The following is a 26432-nucleotide window of genomic DNA, read 5'->3' on the forward strand; positions in this document are numbered from 1 at the left end:
GTTCTTGACATCAAGGCAGTAGTTGACTTAATGTAGCACAATGGAACACTATCAAAATTGAAGTCAATGGAAATTCGGGGAGAACTTTCCACTGGCTTAAGTCATGCCTCACACAATGGAAAGTGATTGTGGTTGTTGGAGGCCAATCATCTCAGCTCCAGGATATTGCTGTAGGAGTTCCTCAGGCTAGTATCTTAGGCCCAGCCATCTTCAGCTGCTTCATCAATGACCTTCCCTCCAAAATAAGATCAGAAGTGGAGATGATCAGTTCCATTCGCAATTGCTCACAGAAGGTACATCTGAGGTCAGCAGCAGCAAGTAATATTTGTGCCACACAAATGCAAAGTAATGACTATCACCAATAAAAGAGAATCACTACTGACCAGAAACATAACTGGAGCAAATACATAAATACAAGAACAGTTCAGAGGCTGGGAATTCACCTCCTGACACCATCTACAAGGTTAGCAGTGTGATGGAATAACTCTCCTTTTCCCTGGAGAAGTGCAGCTCCAAAAACACTCAAGAAGCTCAACACCATCCATGAAGAAACTGTCTGTTTTATTAGCAGACCATCTACCACAATAAGCATTCACTTCCTCAAGGAATAGCACAGTGTGATTGCTTTGTGTACATCTACAAGATGCACTGCAACAATATAGCAATGCTTCTTTGATAGCAACTCTCAAAACTACTGCCTCTGCCATCTAGAAAGACAAGGGCAACAGGCGCATGGAAATACCACCATATGTAAGATCCTGGTTTAGAAACATATCACCATTTCCTCATCATGGCATTGCCAGTGGTGCCCAGATCCCATGGTTAATTGTGCCTTCACACAGGGGTCACAATTAACTCTCCAGCTGTTGAGACTAATGTGGGGTTATAGTGCTCTAAGCAAGTGATTACATGGCTAGTTTGCACAGCTGAGATAGTAACATCCCTGTCCAACTCTTGAGGGACTTACAGCTTTTAGAACTTGTTAATCTAACAGCCATTGGTCCGTCTGTAGATGTCGAGGCAGACCAACAGGAATATCACATACAAGGAGTGCACAACAAAGGAGGTAAACACGTGGTGAAACCTTAACCTTGGCTTTGTTCCTTAAAATCTTGGTGGGCCTTTCATTTGGCTGCAATATTCTTTTATAATCATCATGTTTGATAGAATGCCTGTGGGTTTCTAGGAGAGGTAGATTGGTATGCATTAAGCAGAATGGTTAGCCTGCTAAAAGCAAACAGGAAATAATAACATTACGCCATCCAATAGGAATTTGCCTTTGATTGCTGAGGAACAGCTGACACTCATTAGCTAAGTGAAGGATGATACATTTTCTGTAAGCTCTAGACCTCCATTAGCATTGCCAATGACAAGCAGAAGGTACAGTCATCATTACCTCCAAAACATTTCAGCAGTGACAGTATTGAAAATCAACTGAAGATGGAAATTATATATTGATGCTATTGGCTTCCTGCACAGCACCTCCTCCTCAGCAGTCACATCCTCAGGTTCCTGCTTATCCTGTTGCCTTATGTTGTACCACTCATTGTATTCAGCATGCTAATTTTCCTGGATTACAATGTCATGGACCATATTAGCATCTGCACATCCACTTCGGAGTACACTGTAATATGTCCTAAGTGATCCTGCAATGGAATAGTTGCATCAAAAAGGTGGTCTAACAGTAGCTTCCTCTTCCAAGTCAACATGGCCAGTGTCGAGGCACTAATCACTCAAAAACAGCTCCACTGGGTAGGTCAAGTTGTTTCTATGCCTGAACCAGACTCCCAAGCAACTGCCTCACTTGGAACTTGGTCATGGCAGGATTCTCTCAGGAGGACAGCGGAAACATTTTTGGGATATCCTGAAGAGGCTAAACATCCCTGCTGATTCACAGAGTCCCTGGATTATGACCAACCAAAATAGAGAAAGTTCATGTGGGAAGGCACCAATCACATCGAAAGACTTCATCAGGAACATGCAGAAACAAAGTCAAGACATCGGAGAGAGCATAAAAACCTCCCAACAACTCATCTACCTGACCTTTCCAATTACCACCTGTACTGCATGTGGCAGAGAGTGCATATCGTGCATTGGACTTAACAGCCAACTCAGAACCCATTGAACCAGAGTAAAAGCAAGTCATCCTCGAACTCGAGGGACTGCCTAAAAAGAGAAGGGAATATTTGCTTCAAGGCCCCAGAGAATTTCACCCTAGTTTTCCAATAGGCTTCACAATATTGCTCTCAACCTTTTTGATTTCACTTGAACAGTACTTTTTTCATATTTTTGATTTACCCTTTTTGACTCCATATCTTAAGCTTCGATGTTTCCGACTGCATGTTTGTATATTTGAGCAGTAGTTCCCTATTTTCTTAAGTGTGATTTTACTTCTTTGAATATCCAGGATAATTTCATTACATTTCCAGAAAACAAAGCTGATTGCCTCAACCTTCAATCTGTCTGCAAGCATGACCCAGACCTCCCTGTCGCTTGCCATTTCAACACACCACCTTGCTCTTATGCCCACATGTCCATCCTTGGCCTGCTGCATTGTTCCAGTGAAGCTCAATGCAAACTGAAGGAAAAACACCTCATCTTCCGACTAGGCACTTTACAGCCTTTCAGACCTAATACTGAGTTCAACAATTTCAGATCATGACTCTCTCCTCCATCTCCACCCGCTTTCCGATCTCCCTTTTTCCAATAATTCATAAATTTTTACAAATATATTTTTCTTTTCCCACCTATTTTTAAATTTATTTTGATCTATTGTTTTATCTCCACCTTTTAGCCCATTTTGATCCCTTCCCCCCACCACACCCCGACAAGGGCCATCTGCCACTAGCTTGTCCTGCTTGCTATCCTTAATGTCCCCATTAGCACATTCCTTAGATAATATCACCACCATCAACACCCCTTTGTCCTTTTGTCTATGACATCTTTGGCAATCTCTTCTTTGCCTCCACCTAACACTGGCCTTTTATCCAGCTCTACCTGTCCCACCCCCCTCTACCAGCTTATATTTCACCCCATTTCTCTATTTCCTTAGTTCTGATGAAGGGTCATACAGACTCGAAACATCAACTGTATTCCTCTCCGGAGATGCTGTCAGACCTGCTGAGTTTTTCCAGGTATTTTTGTCTTTGTGCCTCAACTATTGGTTCACCTCACGCCTTTAGGGGTCTTTCTCGTCTTCAGAAGGCAGCAGAATAACACCAACCTAGATCTTATTTTCGGACCAAACAAATGTTATTACAATTGAATAGTAAAGCACTAGCACCTATATGTTGTTAGACTTTGTTAGCTTCTTATATAATAGAGTATAGTAAATAATTTACAAATGTTGTGCCACGTTATAATTCATCGTCATTTATTGAAGTTACGATTTCTTAATCTTTCCTCATCAACCACAGAAGTAAATTTACTAGATTAACACTCTTTGGAAGTTCAGATTCTCATATTTGAAAAATTAAACAGAATGATTGCATTTGTTCCTTACATACTTGTAGTTTAGACAAATAAGCAAATTATTGTAACAGTGTAATAAAATGAACTAAGTATGACCATTTTCTGTAGTTGAATATGATTTTTTTATCTCCTTATGTATTATGTCAAAATTAAAACAGCCAATACTCAGTTAATTCTTAGCCAAAAATGCTTTATTTATTTTATATTGGGCTGGATTTTGTTGCAGCAATGCAGGTATCCCCTGTCTGGTGGCAAACTGATGTGAACCCTGCATTGCTTTCAAGGGGAAGGCATGATGCAACTAAGTGCCTGTCAGGCACTTAACTGGCCAGCATCGTGCCTCCCATGCAATTAAGGAACCCCCAAGGGCAGAAATCCCGCTTCCCAGAAGGAAAAAGCAGTTCGGACCAGTACTCTTATTTCCCAGTTTTTTCTGGTGTTCCATTTTAAGGTATACAAGACCACTTTGGGCCAGTATTCTTATTTCCCAGTTTCTACTGTTTTTTCCTTCTGGGTGCTGACAGTTGTGGCCATTCAGAGGCTAGCAGCTCTCCACTGCAGGTAGCACCACTGGGAAAAGTGACTGCTGTCAGTAATTCTCTGAGACCCAGCCCCAGAATCGACTCTAGATCCCAGGACACAATTGAGTGAGGGCAGGATAGAGAGGGTTGCTGGTGAGGAAGGGAGGGGAAGTCAGATGAAAGGACAGGGGTGGTGGCTTTCAGCGCACACCCATCCCCAAAGCCAGGTCTCTTGATTAGGCACAAAGTGCCTGTGAAGGAATGGTTACGCATGTGTGCTCAACCTGTACAATAGCCACCGACACATGCGCAAATGACCTTGGTGCCTTTCCAGTCAGTGGCAGGAGAGTCAGTGTTACATAAATCCCAATTCCTCCATAGCCTGGCTAGCTCATTTGGTATTTAATAGGGCTCTTAATCCCAGAGTCATTGCCTTGAGCCCCATTTTGGCTAATGCTTTTTCTATTTATTACTTAGTTGTTTGGTAGTACAGAACTTGAGTATTGCTGAACAAAGTGACATTTTTTGTCAAAGCTTTTTGTCTTGTACTCATCAGGACAATTCGTAAGAATACCAAATGTAAAGGGAACAACAACTTATGCCATGTGCGAAGAGAGTGCTGATTAGTTGGCAAATAGACTTTGATTGGCCGAAATAGGGCACATCAAAGGCATCCTGCAGGATAATGGCTGGCCTGATCAGATCATTTCATGCTGTATATTGTAAACTCATGAACAAGCCTAAGGCCATTACTTTCGGGCCCTGAAGAGAGCCCAGTCTGCCGCAGATTACCCTGGAAAAGAAAGGTATCTCAAAATTCTGAGCAACAGGTGAAGCTAGCTTTTTCACACTGTTACTATGCAGTAGCAGCCATGACTGGTATTCAGGATGCTGCCGTCAAAAAGACATTCTGTCTATGACAGTGATGTGGTATATGAATTCCAGTGGCAGTGTGATGCTAGATATGCAGTCTGTATGTTCCAAAGACTGGTGGATCATATAAAGTAGCATGTCCCAGCCGCTGTTCACAATTTTCAGGGTACAGACCATACCCAGCCAGCCCATGCTTGCAAAACTCAAAACACAGTGTCCAACATTCAATGTGATTTTGTGATTGAACAACATTTGCTAAATAATCCTCAGTGTGCAAATAGTTATGCTGGCAAACAATTTAAGATAGTCAGTCAGGCGTGCAGTGTGGCGTATTTGTGTGTACTGGAAGCTACATATATTAATACACAGGGCCCTGTTCCTTGCTGACAGAAAGAAAATGTACACACATTGTGCCTGTTTCAGCTAAACAAAATAAGTGCCAGCCATTCGCTGGTCCGTTCCTCAGGGCAATGCCTTGACCAATCAGAGTTAAGCTGCCTACTTTAAATTTTCAAACAATGCTTGACAGTTAACTGTCAGTCACCATCAACTGGTTCATTCTCCATGACAATGCCTCTACCAATCAGAGTCCACTTGCCAACCAATCAGCACTCTCTTCTCAAAAATATAAATTATTGTTCCCTTTATATTTGACATTCTTATGAATTGTCCTGGTGAATGCAAGGTGAAATGTATCTTTTTTCAGCAACAGTTATTATTTATTTACTTTTAGTTTTATTTGATACATTGAAAAAATCTGGTGAATAAAGTCTTTTGTGATAGGTAGAAGAATCATTTGAAAGTGTGCTGTATTTGGTACTTGTACTCAATCCTATTGAAAATTACAGTCAAATATTTGGTGTAATTTTGCATGAGTTATATTAATTTAAAATATAGCAGCCTCTCACAATGTTATTCAGCATCTTACCTGTGTAAATGATTTCAGCATGGGGACAGAAGGATCCTTTTTCATATTCTTAGTACTGTCTGTGAAAATTATCTTGCCTGCATCATACATTCTGCAATGAGGGGAAATCAAGACAACAACATGGAATAAGCTAAGCAATCTTGACATTCTTTATAAGAAAGTACATTTCCTTAAATCTACTTATTATTAATGCTGAGGTGACAACTGTCTAATTTTCAATCAGACAGTCTGGATTTTAAGATTACCTCTCCAAAAATTTCTGAAATGTATATCAGACAGAAAAATTCAATTTTACAATACGTCTATTATTCAGCTTTTGTCCCATGTGATATGGAGCCATTAATAAGGATTCCAAGGCATTTACACCATTCACACAGTAATGCAAAGCTTAGAGTTCAAGTCATGGGCCAACCGTCTCGTCCCATCACATCACCAGATAGGAACTTGGAAAAGGTAGCAAAACTATGCATAATGCTTTTGACATCTTATTTTTCAGATTTTTATCCATAATGTTCCTAACATTAATCAAGGGCTTTCAAGTGGCTGGCAAGAAAATAAACAAATTGGATACTTGTAGGAATGAGGTCAGGTTGGAAGCTCTAGTGTGATTCATAATCACTGGCACAAATTAAGAACAAGAAAAATACATGTAAGTTTTATGAAAAGCCCTTGGGGTCTGACTTTGAGTAAGTAGATGAAAATCTAGAACTGATTCTACTATAAGCACAGTTTTCTGCATTGACTAATCACCAGATGAGCACTAGACCGAAGTATTGGATTCTAATGAATTCAAAAGATTTGGTCACAATGATATAAGACTAGAGGAACTCTTACTAATGAACATATTTAAACACCTGGAGGAATTTTACTAATGCCAAAACTCTTGTAGATGAAGTGCTAGTGCTTTGTATTTAAATATATCTACCAATATGAGCTCCTCCATCCTCAACAAGATCACTACATTATTGTAAAGTGAATAAATACCTGACAGTTCAAAGCAGTAACAAAAGTTAACATCAGCTGAACCACAAAGACATTAGGAATATATATTGGATGGTAGGCTATAGATCAGTCCATAATTATCTTTATCATTGTTAGATGCAACAATGATGTCTCAGAGAAGCAAAGAGAAAGTATTCAATTCTATTGAAGTCAAAAAATGTGGTCATGAGGATATGAAAATAGAGGAATTCATATTAGCAGAAATATTTAAATATATTAGCTTTAAATATATTGATAAGGATATAATAACTAAATCAAAAAAAATGAACACTGTACCTCTGGTTTGTTGGGAAGAAACAGGGTTTAGTGATTATGTACATCAGCTCATTCTCTGGGGATTCTGTGTCTGTGAAGTGCAGATGATTCTTAGTGATGTCCTTAATTTCTGTTTCTTTTGCTACCAAGTAACGTGTGGTATCTTCAACTTCTTTGGGCATCTGGTCCTTCACTGGAGTTACATGAATCATTGTTATCTGGAAAATAAGACAACTGTGAAGGATTGACTTTGCTATGTGACTGAATAATAATAAAACAAAAGACAAAGGCACCTGATAGATAAACAGAATTATTTCTAAAAGACTGCTGAAAGGAAGATACTCATTATTTTTTCATATCACTGAAGTGTGAACCTGCTGATTGCAATTTAAATTACATTGTTTAAACCTTTAAATAAACTCCACTTTTCACTGCAGTTACAACGTAGCAGCCATTTGGATATGGTACCAGATTCAATGGTGTAAACTGAAATCTGGGGTAAGTATCCTTAAAAGTAGGAGACACTCCAAACCAGGTGGATATTGAAAAAATTGAAAGGTTTGCTCTTAGACAGTGATCTATGTATTCTTTTAAATTGGAGTCATGTATCAGTAGTGCAGAACAATAACAGGTTGTAATGAAAATGGATAACCTAAGCTTAAAAACCAAGGAAAACTTGGCTTTCTTCCTTAGGGTAAGACAAAAAGGTTGGATGGAACCTTGTCTTTTTAATGTGATTACATCAAATCTTAAGGAAAAAGGAAAGAATATTCATCAGTCATGCCACTCTTTGGCAGAATCGATCCTTTCAACACAACTATGGAAAACTAGAGCCAGTATGTAGAGGGCCTTGGTTTTTATTTCATAGCAAACGAAATTACCAGAGGAGAAGCAGAAAGCAATTCTTTTGAGTGTATGTGCTAGCAAGACATACAATCTCATCCGCAGCCTGACAGGCCCAAATGTGTCCAATTCTAAGTCCTTTAATGAATTAGTGGACCTCATGAAAATGCATATCCAGCCAAAGCCATCCATAATAATGCAGAGTTTAAGTTTAATTCCACAGTAAGGGCCCCAGGAGAGTCAACCACAACCTATATAGCGAAATTGAAGCAGTTGACTGAGCACAGTGACTTCAGCGTGTGATGAAAGTATAATAATTTTCATAATATTTTTCTGGTTTATTGTGAAGTAGGTTTATGGGTGTGATTATAGCTGGGTCTGTCGGTGTGATTTAATTATATTTGGAATCAAGTAGACTGCAAGCTTTAAATCATCAAAAGAAGCCAGTTATAGAAATGCGTTTGACATCCTAATGAGTAAACATGGATGCTGGCTTAGCATGTAATGTGTGAAGGGATTTTTAGATAAATGAAGGGATTATTGTATTTCAAAGGGATGTTGGTCTGTTTACAAGTAGCCAGATAAGCAAGGCTAAGGAGCATGTTTATTTTTCCTAAAGGTTACTGACAATATTGGCAACATGAAAGTTTTTTTTATGTTATGAGGAAGATACAGTTTCAAAGATATATGGAACAATAGAATTTACATATTAAAAAGAGAGAAACATATATAAAGGAGAATAAAAGGCTATATGAGAGAAGGCCATGTAAGATTTAACAGCAGTTCATGAAACAGCCCTCAAGAAGCCTCCAGCCATTTGTGCATAAGTTGGATATGTAAAATAACTGAAGTTGGAGAAAAACTATTTGGAATTCCGCTGTCAAGTGGGTACTGTGTTAACTTGCTTTGTTTTAAATCTAAAATCTATTTTGCACTGTTGCCTTAAAGACAGTGTGTAATGGGGAGTCAGGCCAATTTGGAATCCCTTGGAGGCAGCAAGTGGCCCTTAATTAGGCTCTTATGTGGTTCAATTGACCACCCAGTGGCCGTTGAGTTGCCCACTGCTGGCAATATGCCATGGCGGAGGGAAGATGTTGGGCTCCCCTCCCAATGTCTTGCCCACAATAATATTGCCAGCCTCCTGCCCAGCCCCACCCCAATGGGAAGGGCAAATTCAGCCCATAGTCATTGAAAAACAATGGATAATACTTTGTTTAAAATTCACAAGTGACCATATGGGGAAAAAGCTTTGTAATCCTATCCTTTATAAAGTCTAACATAGTTATTAGTTTTAGAAATATCCAGGAGGTCAATCAGTATTTGCAAATAGTTAATATCTTAAAGATGATGTTATTGGTTGACATTTGTATTGAGAAAGTAGGAACTAAATTCATGCAATAGATACATATTATAATGGCAAAGTGTAGATGTTCTTTAATGAACTGTATAAACTTGGCCAAAATTAGTTCCTTTGAGGTTCTGTGATTAAAATTTAACATGATTCTAAGTGTATTTGCTTTTGCTCCAACCCACTAGTCACCACCTAAACTTTTCAGATTTTCACTCCAAAATAACCTCTTCGGTCAGTTTTCTTAGTGTCTATCTTGAACAATATTCCCATGTTCGTTCACTCTAGCAAAACATTAAAGCATTTTAAATGAAGCATTTTCTCATGGAATTGCCTTATTTCTTTCTATCAGATTAAAAACCAGCTTCATTCATAGAAAATAGTTTAACTTGCTTTAATGCATTTGCTGCAGAATATTGATATGTTCAAACAGGCATCTATGGAAGGGCTAATTGTTTAGTTCAAATACAAGAACCTTGTGGGTTTTAATTGGATATATGTTTGATTGACAATTCTTTCAGAATTTGAGGCATATATTTAAATTAAAATTTTTCAGAAAGTGGGCAGAATTTTGCCCTTGGTGGGTGGGCGGGCCCCATTGGCCATTTTGAGTGGGCAGGCCAATTAAGGCCCACCCAGTGGCCTGCCCAACAGGAAGCACTATGCACTTCCTGTGCGGGGGGGAGGGAATCCCCAAGTGTCAAAGTGCGCTCTTTCACGCGAATGAGTGCAAAAGAGCGCACTGCTCCCTGAGGCAAAGTGCTGTCTCAGGAAGTTTATTGACAGGTAGGAAAAGTCAAAAATAGAGAAATATTAAAATTATTAACATGTCCCCCTCATGTAACAATATCACACGAGATGGGACATGTTAATAAGAAACACAAAGTTTACTAATTTTTTTAAAAACGGACATGAAACTTCATCTCGCCAGTGGATGAAGTTTCATGAATAATCTGGAGCCCGCTGGGGCTCCTGACCTGCCCGCCAGCCTTAAGCTTGAGCGGTAGGGTCTTTAACAAGGTTAATTAGCCTGTCAATGGCCTTAATTGGCCATTGACAGGTCGGCGGGCGGACAGCTGATTTCGCTGTCCGCCCGCCTTCCTGAAGATTTAAATGGACTGGGATGGAGTCGGGGTTTCCTCCCGATGTCATCCCATGTCATTTTCCTCTCAGCAAGCGGGCCCCACCCCAAATCGCAGAGGGGAAAATCCTGGCCAGTACTTCTCAGCTCGCCTTGTTGAAATCTAAAGCCATCTTTGACAGGTAAATAGATGGGAAAAGGAGTCCATGGCAGTTAATATACAAGAATGTTGGAGATAATTTTCTGCTTTGCTTAATGGCAGTAAACACACACAATTTGCACTCCATTAAAATCAGTGGAATGACAATCAGATGAGTTCTACAATGGACAGATGATCTGATCATCCAGATTACAGCCTGGATGCAAAATTGAAATTAATCCCCTTTTGTGCCTGGTATAGTTTACACTGTATTGCAGCAACGCCAACATGATTGTTGTTTTCTTCCTTACAAGTGTTAGTTAAAAGCATATCAACTGCAAGTCTACCAAAGTGCCATGGCTCCTGTCAGCTAACCTTTTACTGTTTAGGAAACGTGTTTTGTAGTTTTAAACCTAAGCCACAAGCTGGTGAAGCCTTTATTCAACTGCCTTATGAAATCAAGGATGATCAAGTGAAGGCAAGTGGTATAACTGGAATAGGCTTTTCTGTTTGATCTTTGGCCACACAACAAATGATCTAAACACTGGGTAGGTAAAACCACACTGGATGACAGGGAGCAAAGGCTCACAGTAGCAATGATCTGAGGCATGAAACCTGAAAAATTGTCTAGAGGAAAGGCGCAAAAAGTAATAAGTATGCTTACAATTTCTTTCGAAATAGAAACAGTTATTTCACCATGTCTATAATGTCAATAAGACATGAAAAGGGATCAAAACTGTATGCATCAAAACTATTCTTTTTGGCTATTTTAAAATGGACTTCTGCTGAACCACAAAGTGGCTGCTACAGGTCACATGGCTAACAAGATAAGCCATCTGTTCTGGAAGGTTGCAACAGAGACCACAGGGACAGAAGAGTTATACTCTCATTCTTGTGGCATCTCATATCCTATTGTAAGGACATATTATAATCATGAAACTAGACGACTAACAGAAAAACTGACTCCCCTAGCTGGGGCAATAGCAAAGACAGAGATATCGAAACTCGTTGTACCTGAAAAAGTGTTAAGAGCCACCATTTCACTCCTAAGGCAAACAATGGATTTTGGCCAGGAGAACAGAAACCGCTTGCGAGGCTGCAATTACCTCACATGGCTCTTATGCCTCTAGCCTTTTGGATCATTTTAATACTCCATTTCTAGTTTCACAGCTCAGATGTTCATTTAACACCATCTGGAAAGAACTCCAGCAGCTCCCAACTGACCAAGCAGCCCCATCTCTTGGAGCCTGATTGATTTTAAAAGTTTCTGATCATCACCTGCCAAGTGGTCTAAGCACAAAAAGTCCATCATGCTACAGTGTCATTCGTTTCAAGGATTTTCGTGTTGCTGTCTCAAACCAGGAATGCATCTGAACTGAACTCTGCCACGAAGGAGACAACCTCTGGACTTTGGCTTCTCAGACTTTGTAAATCACGTGAAAAAATATTCATTTCTGAGGTCCTTTTAACATTGTTGCCCATAGTTGTAAATCTTTCTCTTTTCCATCCCCCTTATCGTATATGTATGTATGTGTGTGAGGTAGCGAACGCTCCCCCTGCCCAGCTCTGAATGTGAATAAACTAAACTTTTGAGTTAATCATAATGTGAGTTTGCTGTGAGTGATTATTAAATTGGATCACACAAATTGAGGGTTTAGGGAAACATGCCACGGCCTACTTTAAAATTCACTCAAAAACCATCTCTGCTTATGGACAGATGGAGGGGAGGACAAAGAAATTCAGTTTCTGAATCTCTGACTGGAACAATGTTACTGACCCAAAGAAGCCATTTCTGTGGCACTCCACTCGCAGTGTAAAACCATGCTCAATGGGAGCATAAGCTGCAGAACCAGTCCTATAATATTGACTACACTCTTGATGACCAAGACTCAGCACTATTTTTTCAGTTTACTTAATCATTTGTCTGGATATAATTTGGCACCAACAACTGCACATACATTATTATCTGTTTTTTGCACTTTTTAAACTCTTTGTGCTTAGAATGAGGAAGAGAGTTGTTAATATCATCTAAATCCTCAGATGCTCTATAAAAAGTCCTACAGTTTCCTTTTGAAAAGTAATGTTGAGTAAATCAGTAACAGCTTGCCTGGGGGTCCGAAAGATTGGGAGGCTCATGGCTATCTGACAGGTTGAACTCAAATGAATCCTCAAAAATCTCGCCTCCAAAATGATGATAATAAATCAGACCATGGAATAAATCCCGTTGCAGAAAAGTAGTCACAGGATGACCTATAGAAATAAAATAAGTGAAATGCTAAAAGACATATTAGTTCCTGCATGAAAATAACAGATTAAACAATGTTATATGGAGGAAAACATGTAAACGTGTTCAGTGTGTAAGTATTTTTATTTTATATTACTTTAGGCTTTTCTGGACAGATGGAGATAGTTACTAGAAGTATTTGCCAGTAATAGTAAACCTCATCTAATTCAAATGAACTGTAGAGGATTGAAAATAAAGAATGACAGTCTGGCTTTTTTCCTTTCCAATATTTATTTCATGCTTTTAGTCTGAGGAGCTGTGGAGTAATTCTGAAATTAGATCTCTGTTGCATCTAATCTCTCAATAATTCCAGTGGTATTGGATCCACTATTCCAAAAAATGGGCAGCTTCTGCACAAAGTAAAAGGAAAATAAAATTAAGGGTAGATTTTACAAGCCTGTGCAATTGGCATGGAGGTGCAAAAACCACATGAGAAATTTGGTGCAGAGGTAGATTGAAAATCCCACAGGTCTTATTGATTTCCTTTCTTGACCTTTTGATGTGCATGCTGGAAACATAGGTTCATAATCTAGCCTACATAATAAGGCATATTGAATTTTAAAATTGTATTGGGCATCTGGGGATACAGAACTTATTCCATTCAAGGTGAACCATACTGTCCTGTGGAATGAAAACCAGTGTCAATTTTATTAAGCTTCCCTTTACTACTGATAAGAAAATATTAAATACATTCTTTACATATATATTTATAATTTTGCTGCACACATTGTGAAGAAGTAATCTTTCATAGTGCCCACCCCTCTTTTCTTGGCAAAATCAAGCTCCCAAAAAAATATTGTTTTGATCTTCTGATCCATAAAAATATTGATGTTTCTGTGTGGAAGAGAATTCTAAAAACCAACAACTCTCTGAGAGAAAAAAATTATCCTTCATCCCAGTCTTAAATGGGAGACTCCTAATTTTTAAACTGTGCCCCCTGGTTCTAGACTCCCCCACAAGGGGAAGTGTCACATCAGCATCCACCATGTCAAATCCCCTCCAGATCACATACATTTTAATAAGATCACCTCTCAATCCTCTAAACTCGAATGGGTAAAAAGCCTAGCCATCTCAATATTTCTTCATAAGATAACCCTTTCATCCCAGGAACAGTCAGGTTCTTTTAACAGCTTCTAATGCAATTATATCCTTTTTTAAGTAAGGAGACTAAAACCATTGGGGGGGAAGTGCAGGACCAGGCGTGCCTCCAATCTGCGTCCCCAATCGGGGGCACCCCCGCCATTTTACGCGGGCGGGCCAATTAAGACCCGCCTATCATGACGTCCACCAGGAAGCGCTATGTGCTCCCTGTGCGGGTGGGGGGGGAATTCCCTCAGCCGAGAGTGTGCTCTTCCGTGCATGCGCGCAAAAGAGCGCATTCCTCTCCCTGAGGCTAAGTGCTGCCTCAGGGAGAACGGCACCAAATTTAAAAATGGTGAAGGGGTAAAAATAAAACTTCCCTGACATGTAGCCTCATGTGATACTGTTACATGAGTTGGGACATGTCCATCACTTTTAATCAAATGTTTATTAAATTTTTAAAAACCCTCTTGAAACCTCATCCCGCCAGTGGATGAGGTTTCATGCTTTTTCTGAAGCCTGCCAGGGCTCCCAGCCTGCCTGCCAACTTTAAGGTTGGACGGGCAGGTCCATTAATGTGCTTAATTACTCTTTAAATGGCCTCAATAGGTCATTGACAGGTCGGCAGTCGCACAGCTGATTCGGCTGTGCCCCTGCTGACCTCAGGAGTTCCGTCTGACGTCATCTCGCATCATTCTATGCGTCGGCAAGCGGGCCCTGCCCCCCGCTCGCCGACCTAAATATCTTGGCCCAGATGCAGTCTCACTAAGGCTCTATACATCTTAGAAACACTTCCCTACTTTTATACTCAATCCACTTGCGATAAACACCCGCATTCCATTTGCCTTCCCAATCACTTGCTGCACCTGCATACTAACTATTTGTGATTCATGTACCAGGAAACCCAATCATTCTGTACTATAGAGTTCTGCAGTCTTTCTCCATTTACATAATATGCTGCTTTTCTATTCTTCCTGCCAAAGCGGACAAGTTCACATTTTCCTACATTATACTCCATCTGCAAAATTTTTGTCCACTCACTTAACCCATCTAAGTCCCTTTGCAGACTCTTGGCAACTTCCATTCCTACCTATATTTGTGTGACTAGCAAATTTAGCTACCATATATTCGGTCCCTTGGTACATGTCATTAATTAAAATCATAAGAAGTTGAGTCCCCAGCACTGATCCACGTGGCACTCCACTGGTTACAGCTTGCCAATCTGAAAATGGCCCAATATCCCTATTCTCTGTTTCCTGTTAGCTAACTAATCCTCTATTCATGTTAATAGATTACCACCTATACCATGAGCTCTTATTTTGTGATGTAACCTTTGATGTGGCACCTTATTGAAAGTCTTTTGAAATTCTAAGTACACCTTCAATACGTTTCCCTTTATTCACCCTTGATTGTTACTTTCTCAAAGAACTCTAATAAATTAGTCAAACACGATTTCCCTTTCAAAAATCCATGTCCCGCCATTGCCAATGGTTAATAAACAAGAAACAGAGAGTTGGGATAAATGGATCATTTTCAAGTTGGCAAACTGTAACTAGTGAAATGCCACAGGGATCAGTGCTGGAGTTTCAACTATTTACAATCTATGCTAATAACTTGGATGAAGGGCCAGATTTGCTGATGATACAAAGATGGGTAGGAAAGCAAGTTGTGAGGATCATACAAAGATTCTCCAAAGTGATATAGATAGGTTAAATGAGTAGGAAAAATTGTCAACAGCAGTGGTCCCAGCCTGATCCCTGTGGAACAATCACTGACATGCAAATGCCTCAAGAGCTCCAACCAAGAGCTCCCCAGCTCTTGCATGATGGGAAGTGCAGGTGGGCTATGAGAGGGAACATGGAGAAAGAAAATATGGCTGTGGAGATCCGCTTCCAGCTGCTCCCAATTCTCACCCCTGCCCCCACCCCAGGGAGAGCCACCCAAGTCTACCCCTACACAGGTGCATGTGAGGCAGTCTTTAGCAGGGCCCTTACTGGCTCCAGAATCAGAGGTCCACCACAGGCACTTGCAGGGGAATGAGCAGCCTGCCTCCAGCTCTCCTGATGCCATAGGGGCTGCACCATGTAGGAGTGAGAGGAAGTGATTGAGAAAGATTTAATAGTTGCACAAGGCGATTCACTTGGGTGTGCATATCAAGGTTAATGGAATTATGCTGATGTTTATTTCAATTAATGAAACACTTTGTTTGAACTCCTCATTTGCCTAGCCTCCACTTTGATCCATTCTCCCATTCGTCCTGGAAGTAACCTTTAGCTGAATGGTATAATCAATGTATGAATGTGATGATTGGCTGGCAGACTGTTGGAATGAATTGCAACTAAGCTGTTCAGGAGTGGTGGCACAGTGTTTCTGAAGGCACTGTTGGAAGGTCTCATGAAGACAGAGAATGCCTGGATGGGTTTGTCGCAAGCTTCTGTGCCAACCAATGTCAACTGTATATTAATTGAGTGTTTAATTGTATTCAAGAGATGAGCATTAAATGGGGATTCAGCTGTGCATCTATATATAACAGCAGAAGGAGTGTCTCCTCATGAACCTGCTCCTGGGCCTGGCCAAGCTGGTTATCAACAGGTTCAGGCAGCAGGCGATTGAGGGGGTTGTCCTGCCCGACTGTCCGCCCTCTTCCATAGCTACATTCCCGGCCGGGTATCCCTGGAGAGGGAGCATACAGTGTCCGCTGGCACCGTCGAGGCCTTCCATGCTCAGTGGGCATTGCGGGGACTGGGGTGCTTTATTGACCCCTGTGGAAACAATTTAGTTTAATGTTTGTAAGTTTCCTTTAAATTTTGTCTTTTGTTTTTGCAGTTTCCCTTCAAGGGACTGCCTTTTAATTTGTCCCCTGATTTATTAATTTGGTTTATTTGGTTTGTAACAAAAGAGTTACATCTTCTTAACCTTCCTAACCCTGCCCCTATGTCTTGGTGCTCCCCTGACATCCACAGCAGAGGAGATGGAGGCAGCCAGCTGACTGCTACGCCCTGCCTGACATGACTTTGACAGGTGTCCTCTGGAGGGCTGAGATCTGGAGGGCCCTGGCCTGCTTTCAGAGTCCTGCTGTGCGGCTGTGGCAGCCTCCTCAGCCTGTGGAGCTGGAGCTGCTGGGATCACAGGAAAAGGGGATTTGGATGAGCCAGACACCCCAGAAGTCACCTGGGTGGATGTCCCCGGGGTGTGCACCTGCTGATCCTCCTCCTTATTGGTGCTCCCTGGCTGACTCCTTGAGGAGAAGGGGAAGATGGAGTGAGATGGAGCTGCCCTGCACCCCTCTTGCGTTGATACTGTTGGAGGCCAACTATAGCGTCAGCAATGGAGTTCGGCCCGCTTAGCAGTGCAGGACCGACGTCCTAAACCAAGGTCTCCATGGTGGCTGCCATCCTACCAGTGTTGACCTTGGTGCATTGGCATACCAGCGCTATCATCTCAGACTGAAGGTGGTAGGACTCCTCCACTATGCCTTGCTATCTGAGGAGTGCAGTGGACATCCCTCCCTGCTGTTCCCGAGCTTGCCTTCGCAGCTCCTGCAACAAAGGTATGACCGAGTTCAGAGGCTCCTTTTCTGACTCAGACTCAGCAGATTTCTATCCTTCAGCAGTCCTCTGAGTTCTGGAAACTTGGGAAGTCCCTGCTGCCGCCTGCTATGGATCAGACAGTGCATTGTGCGCACCAGATTGGTACCCCGAGGCTGCACTAGAACTAGGTCCCTGCAAGCTGTGTGTCTGTGCTGGTGAAGTGCGTGGGTGAGCACTGTGATGGATCTTCAACTAGGGTGTCACCAGATTCTTCTTCCAAGATATCTTCAGGGCTTGAGCCAAAGACTTGGCTCATGGATCCCCTTGGGCTACTTCCCAGATGTGCCAGCGAAAGCAAGGAGAGAAAGTTAGTGCATGGTAGGGGACTACAGAACAGCGGAACTCAATCATAGCATGGTTGTCTGATGGATGTTGCACTGCTGGATCCTCACTTGGTTGAGAACCACCAACCTTACTGTCAGCACAGGAATAGTCCAGATCATCACCGGCCAGCTGGATGAATCTATTTTCAAAGTCTGTAAGGACCTTGATGTCAGGCATTCCTCTACCAGTCTGTGACTTCTCCCTTTTGTTGTGTGCCAGCTTGTCCTGCATGAAGACAGATGGAGAGAGTGTAAGCAAGATGTCTGCCAGCCAGATGAGAAGGATGCCTGGCCTATATGTGGTGAGTGATGTCATGAATGGGATGAGGACACAATCCACAGGGCAGATAAAGCTGTGTGTGAGAGAATGAATGGTACTGTTCCTTAAACCAGCAGTGAATGAGATCCGTGTGGATGTGTGATGGGTTTGAGTGTGTCAGTTGAGTGATGAAAAGAGTGACTTCCCCTCGCGGAGTGGAGGAGATCATTCATCCTCTTTTGGCTCTGGATGGCTGTCCTCTTTTGCAGGGCTTTGGCACTGACCACCACCTCCCATGCTGGATTAGTGGCATTTCTTGCTGATCTACGCCCAGAGCGGGGGTAGAGGACTTAATGGAAGGCCTCCACTGCACACATGGAGCATGTTTCCTCCCATCGGCAGCCATGGCTTTTCGGCAGCTTCCAACCCCTTATTGAGTGCTAGCTCTGTGCAGGGGGCACCCTTTAAATACGGCGCCTGGATTATTGAAAACCTGAGGTGACGGTGGGCAGATGAATCAGAGGCCGCCCTGCCAGCGATCTAACGTGTTGCCTGGGAGTGCATTACTAATGAGGTGGAATGCGTTGGGAATGGGATGATATGGCACTAAAAATTGCCATTGCAGCCGGCGGGCAAAACATCCTTTTTCCCACCCGCTACCACACTTTGCGCAAATCTTGGACAATTGTGCAGTGGTTCCTGAGGTTTGCCTATGGTGTATACTAGGGGATTTGACATGATGAGGATATTGTGGTGATTGGGGAGGGGAGTGGGAATGGATGGCATGAGTTGGCACTAAGATGGCATAGGGGTTATGAGGGTCCATGCATGGTGGGTAGAGGGGCACAGGATGGCATTGGGGTATGAGGGGCTATGTGGGTGGCTATAGAAGCATAGGAGTTATGAGGGGGTGGGGATGGGTAATGGGGCATAGGGTGACAAGGGAGAATGAGGGGTAATGGGATTGGGTACAGGGGCATATGTTGGCATGGAAGATATGTGTGTTCGTTGGGTGTGGGTACAGGGCATAGGTCAGCATGCAGCGTATGGGAGAGTGTTCAGGGGCATGAGGTGGCATGGATGAGTCATGGGGTCTGTGTGGGGGGTGCAGGCTGGAGCGATTTTTTTGTTTTATTGAGGGTTTTCAATCTTTTACGTAGTGCCGATACACCAAGCACCCTTGTGGCCAGCTAGCCTTCATACCCAGCAGCCTCCGCACTAATTCTGGGGGCGGCAGGCCCAACTTCTAATCCAGTCCAGTCACCCTAGTTCCACCACCCCTAGAATGAAAATCCCAACATCCAGGCCTCTTTTACCAGGGCCGGGTTTGCGTAGTTGAGAAATGCCCCAACTCTGCGCACCTGACCCAATAGCAAAAATCCGGGCCAGTGTGGTAAGGGACACAGCAAACTACAACCACTTTGGAGACCCTTGATGGGGATTATTGAAGGGCACCTTCAGGTCTTTCGAGGCACCTGAATCGCATCCTGAGCAACCGAACAGCTTGTTTTATTTGTGCCCTTGTGGTGGCATGACTCCTGTTGTGCCTGTCCTCTGATTCACTGGTAGGGCTTCTTGCAGGAGTCATTGGGCAGGTTTTCATAGGATGGCCTTTGTCTCCCAAGAGCCAGTCATTGAGGCTGTGTGAAGGAGCACAAACCTGTGGGAGATGTGACTGCAACTAAATGAATGAATCGTGGCAGCTCCCTGGATATCTAATGCAGACATACCTGATCACTTTTGAGGGGGTCACAAACCAACTGGATATTGAGGAAGTGGAATCCTTTGAAATTGATGAAAACTGCTGGCTGATCAGAAAGTGCCTTGATTGCCACGTATGTGCAATCACTGACTCCCAGCTACTGCAGCATAGCCACAGTCCTCTGTGTTTGATTGGTCTTGTCTGTGGCAAAGTAAATGAGAGAGTGACCTGGAAGAGTCACTTATGGGTAACAGATTGAGAGATCCTGGAGACGTTACCAAAAGCTTCCTGGATAGAGCTGAAGATGAAGAAATTCTGGGCAGTGGCGACTTTGGCTATTGGCAATCATGGCCATGTGGTCATCTAAGAAAGACGTTCCAAGAGGTTGCAGATGTCAGTCACAACCTGCTGTGAAAGCCTGAGGAATAGCTGCTCTGACATTTGAGGAAGCTCACCCTCTGCCTGTAGATCCTATGTTTGGGGTATTACCCTCACAAGCTGCAGCTCCCTATCCATTTCCTCTGACATGTGGCTGTAGAGAAGGCAGTTGCTGGTGGTGTCATTCCTTCTCCTGGTGCTGTTGGGGCAGCAGTTGTTGGGTGTGACTTCTGTTTTTGCTGCTGATCCTCATCAGAGGTCCAGGCTACTACTGCAAAAGTTGCTTCCATGCTGCAGTGAAGGCTGACAGGAAGGAAGTTGAGTAGAAATTGACCCACAAAGAGGTGAATCCAGGCACACAGAACTAATTATGCAGGTACAAGCCTTCCACTGTGGCTGGCCACAAGTTTTGCAATTTCACTCTTTCAATGACTACCATGCATGTGAGTTTCACAGAGCAACCTCTTGCTGCTGTGCTCTCACCTTGTTAACCCTGGAGTGTTCCAGGCAGCTCAGCAAACCCATGCAGTGGCTGTTAAAGTCAGAACACTGGGCTGAATTCAAACTTACTTTCCTATTTCCACATTGCAATGACTTATCCAACAGCTGCACAAGGGTTCCATACTCATCTCCAAATCGTTGGATTGCTAACTCAATGCCACTTTTTGGGATCCCACCCACACCCAAACCTGCCTCCCTATGGCTGTTAAAATTCTGCCCATGCAGCTTTTGCTGGAAGGAGAAACCCAAAAAAAGGAATAGAAGAGAAAGGACTAGGAAGACAACATCAAAAAGGATATGGAATGAATGCAATTATTCTTATTAAATTGTACTCTATGTAAAAGTTTTTCAGTAAAATAGATCAATAAAAGGTTGGAATCCTGACTGCTATAAACAGAATTCATAATAGACGATACAAGAATATTGTATATCAAAGAATTAGCACACAAATTATGACATTGTAATTAGTCTCTGACAGGTAATTGGTCCAATATTTAGTATATGCCAAATGACCAGTATGGATCTGACTTATATAATTAAAGACAGCAAATAGTTGTCCTTTAAATAATATTTGTGCTTGCTGATTACATCTTGCAATGATTTAATTAGACATTTGATATAGAACTTTGCTAAATTTCAAGCAGACAAGATATTTCTATAATCAACAATCGGCAATTCGTGGCCAATGTGTAATATATATATATATATATATATATCTACGTCAACCTGGCTACTTTATAAAATTATTATTTTTATTTAAAAAATGGACAAGGCTTTACCCTGACTAGCCATGACTAGACAATACCAGAGGAATTTCTAACCTTCAGGAATCAACAGGGACCTTGCTATTTTTAAAGTGATGCTAATGCCCTCTATGGACTCTATGGACTGCTGGCAATCAAATTCCAAAGAAATGTGCCAACCCCCTTTATATTTCTAAGGAAGAGCTGCAGCCATTGGAGACAGTATGCCAGCAAAGGACAAAAGGGCCCATGACTCCTCGATTAAACATCTGAAGATTCCAGACCTGGAAAAATACATCCTTTGTCCAACGACCAGGATAAGAAGTGTGTCACATGGCCTCCCCAAGCTGCTAGAACCTGTAATGTTGCCATGTGGAACTGAACCCAGGCAGTCTACCATTTTACCATCAAACAGGTAGCAGCAGAAAGAGCTCTGTCCAGGTAAAGTACCCGGCTCTCATCTACAGTATGAACTTTGGAACATTGGAACTTCTGTATCTGTGCCTTCAAGACTAATTCACCTCTATGTGCCTTCTCCCATCATAAAAGTCCTCGCTGCTGGAAAGACCGATCACCCTGCAACAGTTTCAGCCTGCTAACCTCTGAAGGAATATGCCACTGGACCTTTTGATTCTGGACTCTGGATTCATGTGAAACCATAACTCTTCGTTTTATCATGGTCTTGCCCTTTCCTTCCCTTATCCCTCTTTTATTGTATGAGTGCAAAAGGGGTAGACTTCGTGAAACTCCTCTCATGTGTTTTGGTGTGTGTGTAAAATAAACCAGCCTTCTTATTTTATCTTATCTTGAGTCTGCAATGGGGTTATGAATAGAGGATTGGATCACTCCAAACTTAAGGGCTGGGGCAAACATGTCATCATTTATAAAGGGGGAAATCAGAAATCAAAAACACCTTTCTATTTATGAATGGGTAATGAGAAGAAAAATCAGGGCTGTTTAAATTAATCTCCCTCCTATCCTTAACAGAAGTCACTAAATCCTGAAACAATGTGTGACTGTCCTAAATATAAACCAAAAATGTCACAATTGAGGTACAGTATTATGAGTTTGATCAATATTTCCATATTTTTGCTACATATTTTCTATTTACTAATAAGTTAGATTATAAATATAACTAGGAAATAACAAAGGATTATAACAAAAGACAGTGCAGCAGGTTTGCAAAGGGGAAAAGAATACATGACCACATATTTGGATCTTAGGTAGAAAACAAAAGAATAGCTCAGGCAACAATGACAACAGTAGAATCTACAAATTAGACACAAGAATTGGTGTAATGGAGGGGTGAGTTTGGCAGCTAGTAGTAAGCAAAGAATTGCTTATCAGACAACAATTTTTCTTTCACATATCTTTCCTAGAAGTTTGAATGAGGCGTTGGAAGATCATTCTGAGATAGTGCTGGTCAAATAAAATAGTGTGGTCTTCACACTAATAGGAACAATAAATACAAACTATTCATTGAGATTCTCAGACTGATATTTCCTATTTATATTAACTTTTCATTAACAATGCTTCTTTATTCCATCAGCACTTACCCGGTAGATCTGATAGAGTTTTTTTCACAATCTCTCCAGCTCTTGGTGGAATTATAATCCTGTACAATATGTAATCATCACTAGAATCCAAATCGGAAGACAGCAGCATATGGTTTTCTATTAATATAGACTCTCCTTCCGCTAGTTCAAAAGCAAGGTTGTTAATTAAGAAGGGAGGGCTGTCATCTTTGGGCAAGATATTAATTGGAAACTTGTGTCGAGTAGCATGTTTGCCGTCGAAGATTCGGAATATAATATAATCCTTGGTTGTATCGCTATCGTCATGGTGATAGCGCACAACTCCATCCTTAATGTCCTTAATGGTGCACATGAATCCTTTGCCACCTGATGTTTGCACAAGTCAGAAACAGAATGGTTATGAAACATGAATTGAGCAGAGACCAATCTTATGAATCTTCCGGATATTTCAAATTCCACCCCAGTAAAATAAGACCTTTGCAATCCATTTTATTACACATAGTATTTTTGACAATTTATTGCTAGCCTCTGAAATGTGACTTATTTTGAAAATGTTAGCTAGGATCAATGTTGCAGGTTGTAATTGAAAGAAGAAGTACCCTTTAATTCAAGAGCGTGTTCCCCAGCCACCATCCCCACCCCACCATGTTATCCTCAATTGAAAAAAAATTACATTGATGCAAATAACTCCCAAATGTGTTTTGATGATGATCATTCTCCACATGGTGATAGATCATTGTTAAACTTATTTTAATCTCTTACCTCTAACTGTGAGCCGTCCATGCTGCAATCCTTCCACTGCTATTAAACGTACAGCATTCATATTATCGTTGTCCACTATCTGAAAATGTTCCCAAGTAATTGGTCGAGATTGACCTTCTAACAAGTCCAGACCTGCACAGGTTAGGAATATCTGATTAAGAACACCATTAAACAGGAGAAGGTTTTTCAAAGCCATCAAGCTATAATTAGTAATGGGCATGGTAATGTGCTTATGTTACTGAACTAGTAATCCATGGTAGGACCAATAATTCAAACAAAATAGGTCTGATTTTAAACCTGTACAAGGATGGGTTTCGAGTGTGTTAAAATCTCACCCCATGAGCTCAAATTCACCAGGGCAGTTTTGAGAATTTTAATCCTGTTTTTAAAAATTGTGAATACAAAGCTGGCATTAATAAAAATGACCATGAAGCTGTTGAATTGTTATAAAATCCCAACTGTTTCACTTCTGTCCTTAAAGGAAGAAAACTTGCCATTCTTACCAAGTCTTGCCAATATGTGACACTAGTCCCTCACCAATGTGGCTGAGTTTTAACTGTCCCCTGAAAGGACCTAGCAAGACCCCAGGTTTATCATCATCTTCTCAGGACAACTGGGGAAAGGTAGTAAGCATCAAGATTGTCACAGTTGACCACATAGCGAAAATAAGAAAAGCAACATCTGCTTTGATAGGACTTTTGGAGTATGCCAAGAGAGGCATAGAGGGATGCTGTTGGCAAATCCAAATGGGATTAAAGCATGGGATGAAGGCAGGGAATTTGGAAGGTAGAGCAACAATAAAGATGATAGATTTGGATGGGGAAAGATGGAAGGAGGCTTGTGTGCGCTGGTTGGGCCAAATGGCCTATTTCTGTGTCATACATCCTATCTAATGAGGGGTTTGGGTAGGGATTTGGGGCATTGGGGCTAAGTACCCAATACAGGAATAATGACAGGTGATATAGGTGTGTGATAAAAAGGTGAGGACAGCAGAGACAATTACAAAAGGGGCCAAGATAGGAGATGGAAAGGGAGATAGCAATAATAGGCTTCAGATTAAAGTGGCAGCTAAAATGTACAATGGGCAGAGAGGGAATTCAGGTTACATCAGAATGGCAAAGGTTAGAATTGATATATCTTCATTGTGAACAGAAGACAGGGAGGAGACAATATGAGAGAGTTCAAAGATTAAGGTTTGTGGTGGGATTAAGTTGACTGGTGGATAGCATGGAGGTGCTTGAACATAGACAAACCAATGTCCAGGTTCAGGGACTGTTGTGGAGGGTGAATGAGCCAGGATCTGTTTGAGAATAATATCAGTGCTACTGATACATTATAGTTATGGCCTGTTACTTTTGCAAGCACACAGATAATTGGGCTTTCAGGACTCATGGGGTAGATTTTGTTATCAAACAAGTAATTGGGCATTAAGAATTGTTTTATCATTCCTTGGGAATTAAGTTGCATTTATAAACTGCTTCATCCATCAAAAGTAATTAATTAAAATTAAAATTGATTTTTGACAATTTAAATTGTTAGCACAATGTTTATTTAAATTTCTATCTTTAAATTGAAAGTTTGAAATTCCATAGTGCTTAAGAGAACATGGGTTTTCACACATGTGTTTTTTGTTCCTTTGTCAAAGTGTTTAGCTCTTGTTGAATACAATGACATGGCACCTGCAGCCCATATTTGTGCAGGCTTCACATGAGCATTCTGATGTGATCTATAGCAGAGCTCACTGGAGAGTGATAAGAAGCGGAACTCAGGTTAACTTTTCCCCTCCATAATCCAGGAACACGGAAAGCAAACTGCTGCCCTGATGAAGTTGAGTGATTTAGCAGACCAGGAATCAAACCTTCTGGCCTGTAGGGATTAGAAGAGCATTGGCTAGTGTACATACTTGAGAGTACACTTATTTATTACTAAACAAAATGAGTGACAACCATTTGTTGACTCATTCATCTGGGCAATGCCTTGACCAATCAGGGTCAAGCTTCCTGGTTTAAATTTCAAACAATGTTTGGCAGTTAACTGTCAGTCACCATCAATGGTGCATTCTCCATGGCAATGCCACACGCCAACCAATCAGCACTACGTTAACATACAGTATAAATTGTTGTTTTCCCCTTATATTCGTATTCTTGCAAGTGTCCTGATGAGTACAAGACAAAAAGCTTAGATATGTCTCTTCTTTGAGCAATACTTAACGAGAAAAACTGCAACTTATGTTTATTAATATAAAAACCTGCGCACATATGAATTAGAAGCAAGAGTGGGCCATTCAGCCCCTTGAGCCTGCTCTAGCAATAAATAAGATCATGGCTGAGCTAATTGTGGCCTCAACTCCAAATTCCACATTCCCCTGATAACCTTTGACTCCCTTGTTAGGCAAGAATCTATCTACCTCTGCCTTAAAAACATACATTGGCCCTGCCTCCACCGCTCTCTGGGGAAGAGAGTTCCAAAGACTCATGACCCTCTGAGAGAAAAAGTTTCTTGTAATCACCGTCTTAAATGGGAGACCCCTTACTTTTAAACTGTGTCTCCTAGTTCTAATCTCTCCCATGAGGAGAAACATCCTTTCAGCATCCAGCCTGTCAAGACCCTTCAGGATCTCATATATTTCAATAAGATTACCTCTCAATCTTCAAAACTCCAATGGATATAGGCCCAGCCTGTCCAACCTTTCATCATACGATAACCCCCCCATCCCGGTATCATTATATTAAGTTGCATTCTATAATTGTATTTATATTATATTCAATGAAAACATTATAAAGTATTCAGAGACTTCATTACGAACTATAACTC

General features: G+C 41.4%; 1 protein-coding gene across 1 annotated transcript in view; it reads right to left on the minus strand.

Moving 5' to 3' along the window:
* Window positions 1-26432, minus strand: part of frem1b (Fras1 related extracellular matrix 1b) — a 255156-nt gene that overhangs the window by 143454 nt on the left and 85270 nt on the right. The window contains exons 8-12 of the mRNA XM_041208368.1: window positions 23619-23750; window positions 22878-23222; window positions 12569-12711; window positions 7072-7268; window positions 5794-5884 (exon numbers count right to left, since the gene is read on the minus strand). Of these exons, the coding sequence (XP_041064302.1) occupies window positions 5794-5884; window positions 7072-7268; window positions 12569-12711; window positions 22878-23222; window positions 23619-23750 (908 nt within the window). The remainder of the gene's footprint in view (window positions 1-5793; window positions 5885-7071; window positions 7269-12568; window positions 12712-22877; window positions 23223-23618; window positions 23751-26432) is intronic.

The sequence above is a fragment of the Carcharodon carcharias genome, chromosome 16, assembly GCF_017639515.1.
Source record: "Carcharodon carcharias isolate sCarCar2 chromosome 16, sCarCar2.pri, whole genome shotgun sequence".
Lineage (NCBI taxonomy): Eukaryota > Metazoa > Chordata > Chondrichthyes > Lamniformes > Lamnidae > Carcharodon > Carcharodon carcharias.